The sequence below is a fragment of the Takifugu flavidus genome, chromosome 6, assembly GCF_003711565.1.
Source record: "Takifugu flavidus isolate HTHZ2018 chromosome 6, ASM371156v2, whole genome shotgun sequence".
NCBI classification, from domain to species: Eukaryota; Metazoa; Chordata; class Actinopteri; order Tetraodontiformes; family Tetraodontidae; genus Takifugu; species Takifugu flavidus.
The window spans coordinates 15,607,497-15,624,741 of NC_079525.1; the positions used below are offsets into that span (position 1 = coordinate 15,607,497).

At 44.7% G+C, this 17,245-nt stretch overlaps 2 protein-coding genes across 2 annotated transcripts; both read right to left on the minus strand.

Annotated features, from left to right (window-relative positions):
* Window positions 1-10,236: 10,236 nt before the first annotated feature.
* Window positions 10,237-12,283, minus strand: LOC130527326 (keratin, type I cytoskeletal 13-like). Its single transcript, XM_057035714.1, is given in 8 exon segments — window positions 10,237-10,436; window positions 10,536-10,689; window positions 10,692-10,743; window positions 10,840-10,965; window positions 11,046-11,207; window positions 11,310-11,466; window positions 11,590-11,672; window positions 11,817-12,283. Coding segments are annotated over 8 exon segments (1,230 nt in total). The 5' UTR covers window positions 12,216-12,283; the 3' UTR covers window positions 10,237-10,339.
* A 2,121-nt stretch (window positions 12,284-14,404) lies between these two features.
* LOC130527324 (keratin, type I cytoskeletal 13-like) lies at window positions 14,405-16,467 on the minus strand. The gene is made up of 7 exons (XM_057035707.1): window positions 15,995-16,467; window positions 15,768-15,850; window positions 15,485-15,641; window positions 15,221-15,382; window positions 15,015-15,140; window positions 14,701-14,918; window positions 14,405-14,590 (listed from the first exon to the last, which is right to left on the minus strand). The coding sequence occupies exons 1-7, from the start codon at window positions 16,391-16,393 to the stop codon at window positions 14,494-14,496; spliced, it is 1,242 nt and encodes a 413-aa protein (XP_056891687.1). The 5' UTR covers window positions 16,394-16,467; the 3' UTR covers window positions 14,405-14,493.
* Between the last annotated feature and the right edge of the window lie 778 nt (window positions 16,468-17,245).

Below are 17,245 nucleotides of genomic sequence, written 5' to 3' on the forward strand. Positions count from 1 at the left end.
ACTCATTCTCACACTCACTCACACACAGACACTCACACCTGCACATTAGAGCTTTCAAAATATTACGTTAAAAAACATTACGTGCAACTATGCGCGCATGTGCGCGTAAGTTGCGCTTATGTGCGCGTAAGTGCGCTTGTACGCGTAAGTGCGCGCGCGTGGCGCGTAAGTGCGCTTATGTACGCGTAAGTGCGCGCGCGTGCGCGTAAGTTCTCTTGTGCGCTGCGTGTGCGCGTAAGTGCGCGTGTGGCTTTAGCTCAGGACTTACATCCTGTCACATCTAGGCTGCTACCAGTGTGCTGTCTCGCGGAGCTTACTGCGAAATCTCCCTTTACTCACACTCTCCCTAAACTCCCTCCCACCTGAACACTCACAGACACACCACACATGACACACAACTCCTGTAACCCTAACTCTGGCCCCTAACCCTAACCCCCCTTCCCTCCCTAACTCTAACCCTCCCTCCCAACCTGCTCCACCCAACCCCTCCCCTAACCCTAACTCCTACACCCTAACCCTAACTCTAACCCCTCCTGGTTCACTTCAGCAGGGAGGCTCAGGGAACCTTCTCCCACTGACCCCTCAGCTCAGGTGGAGCACTGAGGTGCAGCAGGGTGAGATGGCAGCAAAGATCCAGCTCATTTTTGGGCTGTTTGAAGGTTCTCTCCAGCCTGACTGGGGGGCCCAGAAAAGGCTCCTGAGGTGGCCTTCACTGACTCCTTCAGAGGCGAGTCCCTCCACACTGTCCATTGATTTACCCTAACCCAAACCTTAACCCTAACTCCAACCCTAATACTAACCCTAACCATAATGCTAACCTTAACCCTAACCCTAACCCTAACCCAACTCCAACCCAAACCCAAACCCTAACCCTAACCCTAACCCAACTCCAACCCTAATCCTAACCCTAACCCTAACCCTAATGCTAACCTTACCCTAATGCTAACCTTAACCCTAACCCTATGCAAATGTTAACCCTAACCCTAACCCAACTCCAACCCTAACCCTAACCCTAATGCTAATGCTAACCCTTATGCTAATGCTAACCTTGATGCTAATGCTAACCTTGATGCTAATGCTAACCCTAACCCTAACTCCAACCCTAATGCTAACCCTAATGCTAATGCTAACCTTGATGCTAATGCTAACTCTAACTCTAACCCTAACCCTAATGCTAACCCTAACCCTAATACTAACCCTAATGCTAACCCTAACCCAACTCCAACCCTAACCCTAACCCTAACCCAACCCTCTCTCAATCATTCTCACACTCACTCACACACAGACACTCACACATACACATTAGAGCTTTCAAAATATTACGTTAAAAAACATTACGTGCAACTATGCGCGCATGTGCGCTTATGTGCGCGCGTGTGCGCGTAAGTGCGCTTATGTACGCGTAAGTGCGCGCGCGTGCGCGTAAGTGCGCTTATGTACGCGTAAGTGCGCGCGCGTGCGCGTAAGTGCGCTTATGTACGCGTAAGTGCGCTTATGTGCGCGGGTGTGCGCGTAAGTGCGCGTGTGTGCTTTAGGAACTCATTTACTTACACACTTACTCATTTCACACCCTCACGACACACACAGACACCACACATGCATATAACCCAAACCCTAACTCAATCCCTAACCCTAACCCTAACCCTAACCCTTCTCCAGCCTGACTGGGGGGCCCAGAAAAGGCTCCTGAGGTGGCCTTCACTGACTCCTTCAGGAGGCGAGTCCCTCCACACTGTCCATTGATTTACCCTAACCCAAACCTTAACCCTAACTCCAACCCTAATACTAACCCTAACCCTAATGCTAACCTTAACCCTAACCCTAACCTTAACCCAACTCCAACCCTAATACTAACCCTAACCCTAATACTAACCCTAACCCTAATGCTAACCTTAACCCTAACCCTAACCCTAACCCAACTCCAACCCAACCCAAACCCTAACCCAACTCCAACCCTACCCCAAACCCTAATGCTAATGCTAACCTTGATGCTAATGCTAACCTTGATGCTAATGCTAAACCTAACCCTAACTCCAACCCTAACCCTAACTCCAACCCTAACCCTAACTCAACCCTAACCCTAACTCTAACCCTCCTGGTTACTTCTTCAGCAGGAGGCTCAGGGAACCTTCTCCCAGCTGCCCCTCAGCTCAGGTGGAGCACTGAGGTGCAGCAGGGTGAGATGGCAGCAAAGATCCAGCTCATTTTGGGCTGTTTGAAGGTTCTCCAGCCTGACTGGGGGGCCCGGAAAAGGCTCCTGAGGTGGCCTTCACTGACTCCTTCAGGAGGCGAGTCCCTCCCACTGTCCATTGATTTACCCTAACCCAAACCTTAACCCTAACTCCAACCCTAATACTAACCCTAACCGTAATGCTAACCTTAACCCTAACCCTAACCCAACTCCAACCCTAACTCCAACCCTAACCCTAACCCTAATGATAATGCTAACCCTTATGTTAATGCAACCTTGATGCTAATGCTAACCTTGATGCTAATGCTAACCCTAACCCTAACTCCAACCCTAATGCTAACCCTATGCTAATGTTAACCCTGATGCTAATGCTAACTCTAACCTAACCCTAACCCTAATGTTAACCCTAACCCTAACCCTAATGCTAACCCTAACCCAACTCCACCCTAATGCTAACCCTAATGCTAATGCTAACCTTGATGCTAATGCTAACTCTACTCTAACTAAACCCTAACCCTAATGTTAACCCTAACCTTAACCCTAACCCAACTCCAACCCTAACCCAACCCTCTCTCAATCAATCTCACACTCACTCACACACAGACACTGACACATGCACATTAGAGCTTTCAAAATATTACGTTAAAAAACTTACTGCAACTATGCGCGCATGTGCGCTTATGTGCGCGCGTGTGCGCGTAAGTGCGCTTATGTACGCGTAAGTGCGCGCGTGTGCGCGTAAGTGCGCTTATGTACGCGTAAGTGCGCGTGTGTGCTTTAGGAACTCATTTACTTACACACTTACTCATTCTCACACTCACTCACACACAGACACACACACATGCATATAACCCTAACCCTAACTCAATCCCTACCCTAACCCTAACTCCATCCCTAACCCTAACCCTACCCAACCCTAACCCTACCCTAACTCAATCCCTAACCCTAACCCTAACCCTAACCCTACCCTAACCCTAACCCTCCTGGTTACTTCAGCAGGGAGGCTCAGGGAACCTTCTCCCAGCTGCCCCTCAGCTCAGGTGGAGCACTGAGGTGCAGCAGGGTGAGATGGCAGCAAAGATCCAGCTCATTTTGGGCTGTTTGAAGGTTCTCCAGCCTGACTGGGGGGCCCAGAAAAGGCTCCTGAGGTGGCCTTCACTGACTCCTTCAGGAGGCGAGTCCCTCCACCCACTGTCCATTGATTTACCCTAACCCAAACCTTAACCCTAACTCCAACCCTAATACTAACCCTAACCCTAATGCTAACCCTAACCCAACTCCAACCCTAACTCCAACCCTAACCCTAATGCTAATGCTAACCCTTATGCTAATCCTAACCTTGATGCTAATGCTAACCTTGATGCTAATGCTAACCCTAACTCCAACCCTAATGCTAATGCTAACCCTAATGCTAATGCTAACCCTAATGCTAATGCTAACCTTGATGCTAATGCTAACCTTGATACTAATGCTAACCTTGATGCTAATGCTAACCCTAATACTAACCCTAATGCTAACCTTAACCCTAACCCAACTCCAACCCTAACCCTAACCCTAACCCTAATACTAACCCTAATGCTAACCTTCCCTAACCCTAACCCTAATCCTAACCCTAATACTAACCTAATGCTAACCCTAACCCAACTCCAACCCTAACCCAACCCTCTCTCACTCATTCTCACACTCACTCACACACAGACACTCACACATGCACATTAGAGCACTTTACAAAATATACGTTAAAAAACATTACGTGCACTATGCGCGCATGTGCGCTTATGTGCGCGCGTGTGCGCGTAAGTGCGCTTATGTACGCGTAAGTGCGCGCGCGCGTGCGCGTAAGTGCGCTTATGTACGCGTAAGTGCGCGCGCGTGCGCGTAAGTGCGCTTATGTGCGCGCGGGTGCGTCGTAAGTGCGCGTGTGTGCTTTAGGAACTCATTTACTTACACACTTACTCATTCTCACACTCACTCACACACAGACACACACACATGCATATAACCCTAACCCTAACTCAATCCCTAACCCTAACCCTAACCCTAACCATAACCATAACCGAACTCCATCCCTAACCATAACCCTAACTCCATCCCTAACCCTAACCCTAACTAACCTTAACCCTAACTCCAACCCTAACCCTAACCCTAACATAACTCCAACCCTAACCCTAACCCTAACATAACTCCAACCCTAACCCTAACCCTAACCCTAACTCCAACCCTAACCCTAACCCTAACCCTCCTGGTTACTTCAGCAGGGAGGCTCAGGGAACCTTCTCCCAGCTGCCCCTCAGCTCAGGTGGAGCACTGAGGTGCAGCAGGGTGAGATGGCAGCAAAGATCCAGCTCATTTTGGGCTGTTTGAAGGTTCTCCAGCCTGACTGGGGGGCCCAGAAAAGGCTCCTGAGGTGGCCTTCACTGACTCCTTCAGGAGGCGAGTCCTCCACACTGTCCATTGATTTACCCTAACCCAAACCTTAACCCTAACTCCAACCCTAATACTAACCATAACCCTAATCCAAACCTAACCATAATGCTAACCTTAACCCTAACCCTAACCCTAACCCAACTCCAACCCAAACCCAAACCCTAACCCTAACCCTAACCCAACTCCAACCCTAATCCTAACCCTAACCCTAACCCTAATGCTAACCTTAACCCTAATGCTAACCTTAACCCTAACCCTAATGCTAACCTTAACCCTAACCCTAACCCAACTCCACCTAACCCTAACCCTAATGCTAATGCTAACCCTTATGCTAATGCTAACCTTGATGCTAATGCTAACCTTGATGCTAATGCTAACCCTAACCCTAACTCCAACCCTAATGCTAACCCTAATGCTAATGCTAACCTTGATGCTAATGCTAACTCTAACTCTAACCCTAACCCTAATGTTAACCCTACCCTAACCCTAATGCTAACCCTAACCCAACTCCAACCCTAACCCTAACCCTAACCCAACCTCTCCAATCTTCTCACACTCACTCACACACAGACACTCACACATACACATTAGAGCTTTCAAAATATACGTTAAAAAACATTACGTGCAACTATGCGCGCATGTGCGCTTATGTCGCGCGTGTGCGCGTAAGTGCGCTTATGTACGCGTAAGTGCGCGCGCGTGCGCGTAAGTGCGCTTATGTACGCGTAAGTGCGCGCGCGTGCGCGTAAGTGCGGCTTAGTACGCGTAAGTGCGCTATATGCGCGGGTGTGCGCGTAGTGCGCGTGTGTGCTTTAGGAACTCATTTCTTACACACTTACTCATCTCACACTCACTCCACACAGACACACACACATGCATATAACCCAAACCCTAACTCAATCCCTAACCCTAACCCTAACCCTTCTCCAGCCTGACTGGGGGGCCCAGAAAAGGCTCCTGAGGTTCCTCACTGACTCCTTCAGGAGGCGAGTCCCTCCACACTGTCCATTGATTTACCCCTAACCCAAACCTTAACCCTAACTCCAACCCTAATACTAACCCTAACCCTAATGCTAACCTTACCCTAACCCAAACCTTAACCCTAACTCCAACCCTAATACTAACCCTAACCCTAATACTAACCCTAACCCTAATGCTAACCTTACCCCTACCCTAACCCTAACCCAACTCCAACCCAACCCAACCCTAACCCAACTCCACCCAACCCAACCCTAATGCTAATGCTAACCTTGATGCTAATGCTAACCTTGATGCTAATGCTAACCTTGATGCTAATGCTAAACCTAACCCTAACTCCAACCCTAATGCTAATGCTAACCCTAATGCTAATGCTAATCTTGATGCTAATTCTAACCCTAACTCCAACCCTAATGCTAATGCTAACCTTGATGCTAACCCTAACTCCAACCCTAACCCTAACTCCAACCCTAACCCTAATACTAACCCTAATGCTAACCTTAACCCTAACCCTAACCCAACTCCAACCTAACCCTAACCCTAACCCACCCTCTCTCACTCATTCTCACACTCACTCACACACAGACACTCACACATGCACATTAGAGCTTTCAAAATATTACATTAAAAAACATTACGTGCAACTATGCGCGCATGTGCGCTTATGTGCGCGCGTGCGGGCGTGCTGCGTCGGTCGCGCTTATGTGCGTGTAAGTGCGCTAGTACGCGTAAGTGCGCGTAAGCGCGTAAGTGCGCTGATGTGCGCGTGTGCGCGTAAGTGCGCGTGTGTGCTTTAGGAACTCATTTACTTACACACTTACTCATTCTCACACTCACTCACACACAGACACACACACATGCATATAACCCAAACCCTAACTCAATCCCTAACCTAACCTAACTCCAACCCTAACTCCAACCCTAACCCTAACTCCAACCCTAACCCTAACCCTAACCCTCCTGGTTACTTCAGCAGGGAGGCTCAGGGAACCTTCTCCCAGCTGCCCCTCAGCTCAGGTGGAGCACTGAGGTGCAGCAAGGTGAGATGGCAGCAAAGATCCAGCTCATTTTGGGCTGTTTGAAGGTTCTCCAGCCTGACTGGGGGGCCCAGAAAAGGCTCCTGAGGTGGCCTTCACTGACTCCTTCAGGAGGCGAGTCTCCACACTGTCCATTGATTTACCCTAACCCAAACCTTAACCCTAACTCCCACCCTAATACTAACCCTAACCGTAATGCTAACCCTAACCCTAACCCTAACCCTAACTCCCACCCTAACTCCAACCCTAACTCCAACCCTAACTCCAACCCTAATGCTAATCCTAATGCTAACCTTGATGCTAATGCTAACCCTAACCCTAACTCCAACCCTAATGCTAATGCTAACCTTGATGCTAACCCTAACTCCAACCCTAACCCTAATACTAACCCTAATGCTAACCTTAACCCTAACCCTAACCCAACTCCAACCCTAACCCTAACCCTAACCCTAATGCTAACCTTAACCCTAACCCTAACCCAACTCCAACCCTAACCCTAACCCTAACCCTAACCCTAATGCTAACCTTAACCCTAACCCTAACCCAACTCCAACCCTAACCCTAATACTAACCCTAATGCTAACCTTAACCCTAACCCTAACCCAACTCCAACCCTAACCCTACCCTAACCCTAATGCTAACCTTAACCCTAACCCTAACCCAACTCAACCCTAACCCTAACCCTAACCCTAACCCTAATGCTAACCTTAACCCTAACCCTAACCCAACTCCAACCCTAACCCAAACCCTAACCCAACCCTCTCTCACTCATTCTCACACTCACTCACACACAGACACTCCACACATGCACATTAGAGCTTTCAAAATATATACGTTAAAAAAACATACGTGCAACTATGCGCGCATGTGGGCTTATGTGTGCGCGTAAGTGCGCGCGTATACGCGTAAGTGCGCTTATGTACGCGTAAGTGCGCGCGCGTGCGCGTAAGTGCGCTTATGTGCGCGAGTGTGCGCGTAAGTGCGCGTGTGTGCTTTAGGAACTCATTTACTTACACACTTACTCATTCTCACACTCAATCACACACACAGACACACACACATGCATATAACCATAACCCTAATCCAAACCTAACCCTAACCAACCCTAACATAACTCCAACCCTAACCCTAACCCTAACCCACCCAAACTAACCCTAACCCTAACCCTAACCCTAACTCAATCCCTAACCCTAACTCCATCCCTAACCCTAACCCAACCCTAACCTAACCCTAACTCCAACCCTAACCCTAACCCTAACCCTAACTCCAACCCTAACCCTAACTCCAACCCTAACCCTAACTCTAACCCTCCTGGTTACTTCAGCAGGGAGGCTCAGGGAACCTTCTCCCAGCTGCCCCTCAGCTCGGTGGAGCACTGAGGTGCAGCAGGGTGAGATGGCAGCAAAGATCCAGCTCATTTTGGGCTGTTTGAAGGTTCTCCAGCCTGACTGGGGGGCCCAGAAAAGGCTCCTGAGGTGGCCTTTACTGACTCCTTCAGGAGGCGAGTCCCTCCACACTGTCCATTGATTTACCCTAATCCAAACCTAACCCTAACTCCAACCCTAATACTAACCCTAACCCTAATGCTAACCTTAACCCTAACCCTACCCAACTCCAACCAAAACCCTAACCCTAACCCAACTCCAACCCTAACCCAAACCCTAACCCTAACCTAACTCCAACCCTAACTCCAACCCTAACTCCAACCCTACCCCAACCCTAATGCTAATGCTAACCCTTATTATAATGCTAACCTTGATGCTAATGCTAACCCTAACCCTAACTCCAACCCTAATGCTAATGCTAACCTAATGCTAATCTTGATGCTAATTCTAACCCTAACCCTAATGCTAATGCTAACCTGATGCTAACCCTCTAACCCAACCCTAACCCTAACTCCAACCCAAACCCAACCTAATACTAACCCTAACCCCTAACCCTAACCCTCTCTCACTCATTCTCACACTCACTCACACACAGACACTCACACATGCACATTAGAGCTTTCAAAATATTACGTTAAAAAACATTACGTGCAACTATGCGCGCATGTGCGCGCGTGTGCGCGTAAGTGCGCGCGTATGCGCGTAAGTGCGCTTATGTGCGCGTAAGTGCGCGTGTGTGCTTTAGGAACTCATTTACTTACACACTTACTCATTCTCACACTCACTCACACACAGACACACACACATGCATATAACCCTAACCCTAACTCCATCCCTAACCCTAACCCTAACCCAACCCTAACCTAACCTAACCCTAACCCTAACCCTAACCCTTCTAAACCCTAACCCTAACCCCTAACCCTAACCCTAACCCTAACCCTAACCCTAACCCTAACCCTAACCCTAAACACTAACCCGAAACTAACCCTACCCCTAAACCTAACCCCCTAACCCTAACCCTAACCCTAACCCTAACCCTAACCCCTAACCCTAACCCTAACCCTGTCTACGACACCAATATTAACTTTATCTCATCCTAATCCTAACCCTGACCCTTTTCCCATACATTACATGCACTTTTACATAAAAACAACAATCATCATAAAAAACACGGTTGCAGGTGTAATCAAATCACAATTATTAATTATTAGGGTTCCACAGAATATTCACCGCCAGAGGATTTCAAACGAGCCACCAAGGTGTAATTCTCGGTTTTGTCCAGCAGATGGTGATCTAAGACGTTTCTCCGGAAATGTTTTAAAACCTTCCTCCAAACCAAATTGTTTATATATCGTGTATATTGACTTCCACATTCTCCTATCCTTCCGATCAGTTGGCCAGTGCAATAAAGTTTCTAACCAAACCCTGAACCATAACCCTAAACCATGAACACTAACCCTAACCCAACCAGGAAATCAAAGCCCCCCCCCCCCCACACACACACACACACCTATCCTTCTTTCCCCTCCCCCATTATCTTCTCCTTTCGATTATGGCTCATGTTCGATAGTAGGAAGGGGACTAACATGCGTCAGCCAGTGCCCTGCCTATGTCTCATGAAAGCTGTGCTGTTGGTGGACAGTGTAGTGAAAGACCCTGTGTCTATCCATTACTCACCTAACCCTAACCAACCTTCCATATTTACAGATTAACAGACCACAGAAGGAGCTTCTTCAGCTCCTTGAAACTAAGATGAGATGAAATGACATTCAATTTATCAACACTATTTACAAATTAAGGGCAAAAAATCTGCACTAGCCTACATCAACATCTTCATGTATGAGTGGGCGACATCTGCACTGGCTTCCTGTGAAAAGCAACCTCTCTATTATTTTAGATACTTGGATGACATCTGGGGTATCTGGCACAACATAGAGGAGGAATTGGGGAATTCCTCACAATACTTAAATGGCACTATCCACCCATCAAGCTGAAATCCACCATCAGCACCACAGCGGTTGTCTTCCTGGACACGACTACTTTTAGTCAGTCACAAACTAGACCTTAATGTAGTCTTGAAAGAAACAGATTCACATGCATTATTGCATAAAAGTAGTTTCCATAGCCTGTATACCCTCTAAAATAAAAATCAAGACAATTGATTTATTAATTTTGCTATAATGAAAAACAGAGAAATTAAAGAGGGTGTTTCTTTTGGTTGTTTTTTTTTGCTTTTATTGTGTTGACATGTATGTGAAAAACACATTGATCTCAGGTGTTCTGCTTGCAGGCACCTTTCTTGACTTTTCTGAATTTGTAAATTAGGCTGATGCGGTGGATGAGGACACAACCTTGCCATCTCGGATGTCCTGGGTAATCACTAGAACCTTGGAAGTAGTAGAACTGGAGCTGCCAGTACTGTGAAGACATTTAGAGGTTGTATCAAAAAAAAAATATTGCAGAGATGTATCTTTACATATAGAGAAAGAACAAGATTGTTCTTTTCAGTATAACTACCTGCTCTCTCCATCCATGAGCCTCCTGTATTCTGCAATTTCCATCTCCAGTCTTGTTTTGATATCAAGGAGTGCCTTGTACGCGAAACTCTGGTTTTCAATGTCAGCACGCAGCTGTGTCAATTGTTCCTCCAATCCTGTCACCTGCATCTGGAGACTTTGGAATACCGGGCCTCTGTGTCTGCTAAAGTGCCCTCCAGAGCTGCTTTCTGAAGGGCAAAAAAGGAGAAATGAAGTGGAAATAAGTGCTAATTGCATTTCTTTGCTAGTCTTAGAGAAGTAGGAACAATGTTTTGACTACGAACCATGCTTAGTTGGGATTGCAGCTCGATCTCCAGGTTCTGTAGTGTGCGACGGAGTTCCGTAACTTCTGTTTTAGATGTAGATATAATTTCTGTGCTGACTGCCACCTGCTTGTTCAATTCATCTGTCTATAGCAGACAACAAACACCATGTCACATATAGTAGTTTAGTCAATCACAGAAACAAGAAGAAAGGTTTTGGTTCAGACCTTTGCTTTGAACCATGCTTCAAGTTCTCTGTTGTTTTTGGCAGCCACACTTTCATACTGCTCCCGGATCTCAGCCATAATGACAGACAGGTCAGGCTGTGGTGTGGAATCCACCTCCACATTGATCTGGCCGCTCATCTGATTCCTCAGTGCTGCCATTTCCTAATAATGAAATTTGAATTAAAGATTAGCTTTGTGAATGTATTTACTGTCACCGCTACCTTGCACACCCACACAGGTGAACATTATGCATTTTTTACATGCCTCCTCATGGTTCTTTTTGAGGAAGATCAGCTCCTCTTTGAGTCCTTCTATCTGCATCTCCAGGTCTGATCTGGCCAAAGTCAACTCATCCAAGAGTTTCTTCAGACCGGCAATATCGGCCTCCACTGACTGACGCATGGCCAGCTCATTCTCATATCTGTGTGTAAGAAAGAAACATTATTTAGACAGTATATCACCATTATTTCATTGTTATTTAGGTAGTATATCAGTCTCAGTTGTATTTTTGTTTTACTTTAACATGTACAATTCAAACACTCACTTAGTTCTGAAGTCCTCTGCTGCCAATTTTGCATTATCAATAGAGAGCTAGACTCCTCCATTGATACGGGTTGCATTCTGGATCTGTGGGACAACACACACAAGGTCAGACATATGTGACAAACTCATAAGTATTAATTCCAAAACCTATTCTCAGCAAATGTTACTGACAGTGTGGAATGATTTAATATGTTACTTAGCAATAACTGACGAGTCAGTGTGATATACCTTTCCTTGCAGGTCAGCAATGGTGGCTTCATAAGCTGAATAATCTCTGCCGGTGGGGGTGGTCTTACTCTCCAAGAACTGACGGATTTTCAGCTCCAACTCAGCATTGGCCTTCTCCAGACTGCGCACCTTCTCCAGGTAGGTGGCGAGGCGGTCGTTCAGATTCTGCATGGTGGCCTTCTCATTGGCTCCAACATCAATCTTGTCACTAACACTGTAGCTTGTTGAGCTGAAATTGCTGAGGGCACCGCCACCACCTCTGCCATAACCACCAGAAGCAACAGAGATTTTTGCTCCCCTTCCACCTGCGCCAGCAAAAACGCTTGTTGCATATCTGGGGCGGATTTGGCTATCTCCATAGCCTCCAGTGGAGTACGACGAGGAGGAATATTTGAACATTGTGAAGATGATGCAGAGTGATCAGAAGCTGCTCCTGTCTCAAAGAGATTAAGATGGAATCAAAGATGTTTTGCTGCTTCCTTTATCTATCCGTTTGGTGCCACGTATCGTGTGGGTGCAGGCTCATAACATGGACGGGTGGAGCATAAACTGCAACACAACTTAGACCACACCTGTCACACACATTCCATAACTTTTATTGTTAAACAGTCAGAAAGGAAAAAGTGGGGTTATTGTAGCATTTTTAAATACTACTTTCTTAATTCAAATATGATTCCATGAATAAAAAGAAAAAGATTGAGTATTATGCTTTATTATATACACACGTTCTTATTAATATGGCAGAAAATGTGGCATCTGTGCCCTTTCAACTTTGGCAAGTTAAAAGGGCCGCACCCACTACTTCTGTTGTCAATCTATTTATCTAGGCAACAGCTTTAGGCTTCAAAATTCTAACTATTCTGACATGTGAGTTGGTTTGTTTGTAGGACATTTATTGTGCAACAAGGCCATACGTTTCCAGTCTAACCTGTTACATTAGCAGATGTTCATGAAACCAGTTCTTGAGGTTGTCAGAAGTGGTGTGAAAGATGCCTCGTGTTTATTCAGCGGGGCGGTGGCACCTCGGTCTGTAGGGGACTTTGCTGAGAAGGAGTGGGTTCTTGTAAAAATCCATGGTGCGGACAAAACATAGAAGTTGTTTTGGTGAAAGGAGAAGGGTCCAAGACACACTAGAAGCACTGCCAAGATGCTGTTGCGCAAGGTACCAAACCCCCAAATACTCATATAGGTCCTTGCAATGAGCTGATAACTCATTCAGGAGCGTTCCCTACCGTCACCTATATGCAGATGGAACAGGCTTTGGGACCCTCAAAAGGAATATATTGTCAATAAAAAAGTATTCAATCAGAAGATTTGACTGTTGTACTTAAAAGGGCAAAATATCTCAATGTATGACCTCTTTTCTTGGCAGTGATTTTGGTATTCACAAAATAAATTTATTGTTTTGGGGTTTTCTTAATGTTTCTCATATCAAATTTCTAATGCATGGTTTATAGTGTGTGTGTGCGTGCTTGGGGGGGCGCGTGTGTGTGTGTGTGTGGGAGGGGGGTCTGTAATTGAGCCTGAAATTGTCATGACTTGTCGAATGAGTATTCCAGTAGTGATGTAGGGTGTAGCTGTCATTTTAATGAATGAGCATATCAGTTGCCATGCATGAAAATCATTTCCAGAGACAGCCATAAGATGGTGGATCCTTTTATTACCAGTTAACCATTCTCACCTGGTTGGGAAAGTGCTGGTAGTGGAGATCAAGGAAGTGGCACAAAATAAAGGTTGATTAAAAGCTGTTGTGAAAGTTGCAATCATTTCAGCTTTAAAAATAGTATTTTGCCATGCTGTTACTGTTTTTGTGAGCAAACTGGACTCTGAGATAAGGATTATTTTTACCATTACACATGAACTGACTATAATGTCTGTTCAGTACGTCTTTATGTGGATGCACTGTATACTTATTTTGGTTTATAATGTGTCTAATAGTTGCATCACCACACCAGTAATGTCAAATTATTTCTAGTAATGCTAATTTTTCTCTGTGTAATACAATCTGTGAATTGCACATGTTTGAGAGTGTTTAAAGTTTAAAGACTACAACTATAGTATGTTACATGTATTATTCTACTTTACTGTACTATAATCATCTTTTTAGTGTGTGACACTTCCTCTTACTTTTTATGTCTAGTTAATGGAAGACTCGTATAAAAATTGCAAAATATTGAAAATCCTGTGCTATTTCACTTTATATCTAATGAAGGTTACAAAGTGTTTTAAAATTATTTCTGCACTCTTCTTTGTGTCAAATTATTTTTGCTAAGAACAACATTGAAGAGACTGTTCCCAGTTCTAACTGAGACAGTACACATGTTGATGAGGGATGCAATGTAATTATTTGTACCCGAAAGATTTTCATATTCCTGCTATATGCTGAACATCAAAGTGATTATATATTAGCGGGTTTTATGCCAAGGAGCCATATCAACTAATTCAGCTTTCCAACTTTTTAAAAGCAAGCATTGTATGAATGAAAATGAATTATATGACTTATGACAAAACAGTCAAAACCTTTAGTACAAAACTGACAAAGAAGAGACATAAAATCAGAGCACACAGAATTTAACAGCAAACTGAAAGGATTTTATTGATTTTATTGGATGTGACAAATGGAATTATGTCTGATATTCTGCTTGTGGACCCATTTTTAATTTGCTGCATCTGAAAATTAGGCAGACGTGGTGGATGAGGACACAACCTTGCCATTTCGTAGTTCCTGGGTTACCACTATAACCTTGGAAGTAGTAGAACTGGTGCTGCCAGTACTGTGAAGACATTTACAGCACGTGCATTAAAGGTTGTAAAAAAAATTTAGAATTGCAGAGCTGTATCTTAATTTATGAAAAATGAACAAAATTATTTGCAGTATAACTACCTGATCTCTCCATCCATGAGCCTCTTGTATTCTGCAATTTCCATCTCCAGTCTTGTTTTGATATCAAGGAGTGCCTTGTACGCGAAACTCTGGTTTTCAATGTCAGCACGCAGCTGTGTCAATTGTTCCTCCAATCCTGTCACCTGCATCTGGAGACTTTGGAGCTGCATGGAATAGCGGGCCTCTGTGTCTGCTAAAGTGCCCTCCAGAGCTGCTTTCTGAAGGGCAAAAAAGGAGAAATGAAGTGGAAATAAGTGCTAATTGCATTTCTTTGCTAGTCTTAGAGAAGTAGGAACAATGTTTTGACTACGAACCATGCTTAGTTGGGATTGCAGCTCGATCTCCAGGTTCTGTAGTGTGCGACGGAGTTCCGTAACTTCTGTTTTAGATGTAGATATAATTTCTGTGCTGACTGCCACCTGCTTGTTCAATTCATCTGTCTATAGCAGACAACAAACACCATGTCACATATAGTAGTTTAGTCAATCACAGAAACAAGAAGAAAGGTTTTGGTTCAGACCTTTGCTTTGAACCATGCTTCAAGTTCTCTGTTGTTTTTGGCAGCCACACTTTCATACTGCTCCCGGATCTCAGCCATAATGACAGACAGGTCAGGCTGTGGTGTGGAATCCACCTCCACATTGATCTGGCCGCTCATCTGATTCCTCAGTGCTGCCATTTCCTAATAATGAAATTTGAATTAAAGATTAGCTTTGTGAATGTATTTACTGTCACCGCTACCTTGCACAGCCACACAGGTGAACATTATGCATTTTTTACATGCCTCCTCATGGTTCTTTTTGAGGAAGATCAGCTCCTCTTTGAGTCCTTCTATCTGCATCTCCAGGTCTGATCTGGCCAAAGTCAACTCATCCAAGAGTTTCTTCAGACCGGCAATATCGGCCTCCACTGACTGACGCATGGCCAGCTCATTCTCATATCTGTGTGTAAGAAAGAAACATTATTTAGACAGTATATCACCATTATTTCATTGTTATTTAGGCAGTATATCGGTATTCTGTTTTTGTTTTGGGTTTAACTTTCTCAAGTACAATTCTAATTCTCACTTGGTTTTAAAGTCATCGGCTGCCAATTTTGCATTATCAATAGAGAGATAGACTCCTCCATTGATACGGGTTGCATTCTGGATCTGTGGGACAACACACACAAGGTCAGACATATGTGACAAACTCATAAGTATTAATTCCAAAACCTACTCTCAGCAAATGTTACTGACAGTGTGGAATGATTTAATATGTTACTTAGCAATAACTGACGAGTCAGTGTGATATACCTTTCCTTGCAGGTCAGCAATGGTGGCTTCATAAGCTGAATAATCTCTGCCGGTGGGGGCGGTCTTACTCTCCAAGAACTGACGGATTTTCAGCTCCAACTCAGCATTGGCCTTCTCCAGACTGCGCACCTTCTCCAGGTAGGTGGCGAGGCGGTCGTTCAGATTCTGCATGGTGGCCTTCTCATTGGCTCCAACATCAATCTTGTCACTAACACTGTAGCTTGTTGAGCTGAAATTGCTGAGGGCACCGCCACCACCTCTGCCATAACCACCAGAAGCAACAGAGATTTTTGCTCCCCTTCCACCTGCGCCAGCAAAAACGCTTGTTGCATATCTGGGGCGGATTTGGCTATCTCCATAGCCTCCAGTGGAGTACGACGAGGAGGAATATTTGAACATTGTGAAGATGATGCAGAGAGTGATCAGAAGCTGCTCCTGTCTCAAAGAGATTAAGATGGACTGAGATGCAGCGCTCTGCTTTTTCCTCTATTTATTCTGAACAAGGAGGCTGTTGCCGCCTCTGGTGTGGGTGGAGGCCAATAAGAGAAATGGGTGGAGAATAAACTATGATACTCTGTCTTAACCTGCCACACATCAGCTTTTGTTGTCATAGTCAGAAAGAGAAAGTGTGAATGGCATCCATGAAATTGCAGTTATTAGTGATTCAATGTTTCTTGTGCATAAAAGAAGTGACACGCCCTGAGGTTATATCAAATATCTGATATGTTTTATTCCATTAAATCTGCTCTGTACTAACATGAACAAGTAGAGGTAAAACTGAAAAGTTTTATTTAACATGTCCCTATTTTATTCTTAAAAGTCTGCTTTTTTGCAGACCAATCTCATTGGATCTACAGGGCTCTTGTTGAGGGTTAGGGTTAACTTTGTACTTAGAGGGTTATACTTAACCCTAACTTTATACTTAGAGGGTTATACTTAACCCTAACTTTATACTTAGAGGGTTATACTTAACCCTAACCCTAACTTTATACTTATAGGGTTATACTTAACCCTAACTTTATACTTAGAGGGTTATACTTAACCCTAACTTTATACTTATAGGGTTATACTTACCCTAACTTTATACTTATAGGGTTATACTTAACCCTAACTTTATACTTATAGGGTTATACTTAACCCTAACTTTATACTTAGAGGGTTATACTTAACCCTAACCCTAACTTATACTTAGAGGGTTATACTTAACCCTAACCCTAACTTTATACTTAGAGGGTTATACTTAACCCTAAC

What these genes read in the sequence shown, in the direction of transcription:
- LOC130527324 (XM_057035707.1), bottom strand. Translation starts at nt 16,393, where the DNA reads ATGTTCAAATATTCCTCCTCGTCGTACTCCACTGGAGGCTATGGAGAT. An exon ending in TCAAAAAGAACCATGAGGAG is followed by an intron (nt 15,383 to 15,484) that starts GCATGTAAAAAA and finishes TTTCATTATTAG; the next exon opens with GAAATGGCAGCACTGAGGAA. An exon ending in CTCATGGATGGAGAGATCAG is followed by an intron (nt 14,591 to 14,700) that starts GTAGTTATACTG and finishes ATGTCTTCACAG; the next exon opens with TACTGGCAGCACCAGTTCTA.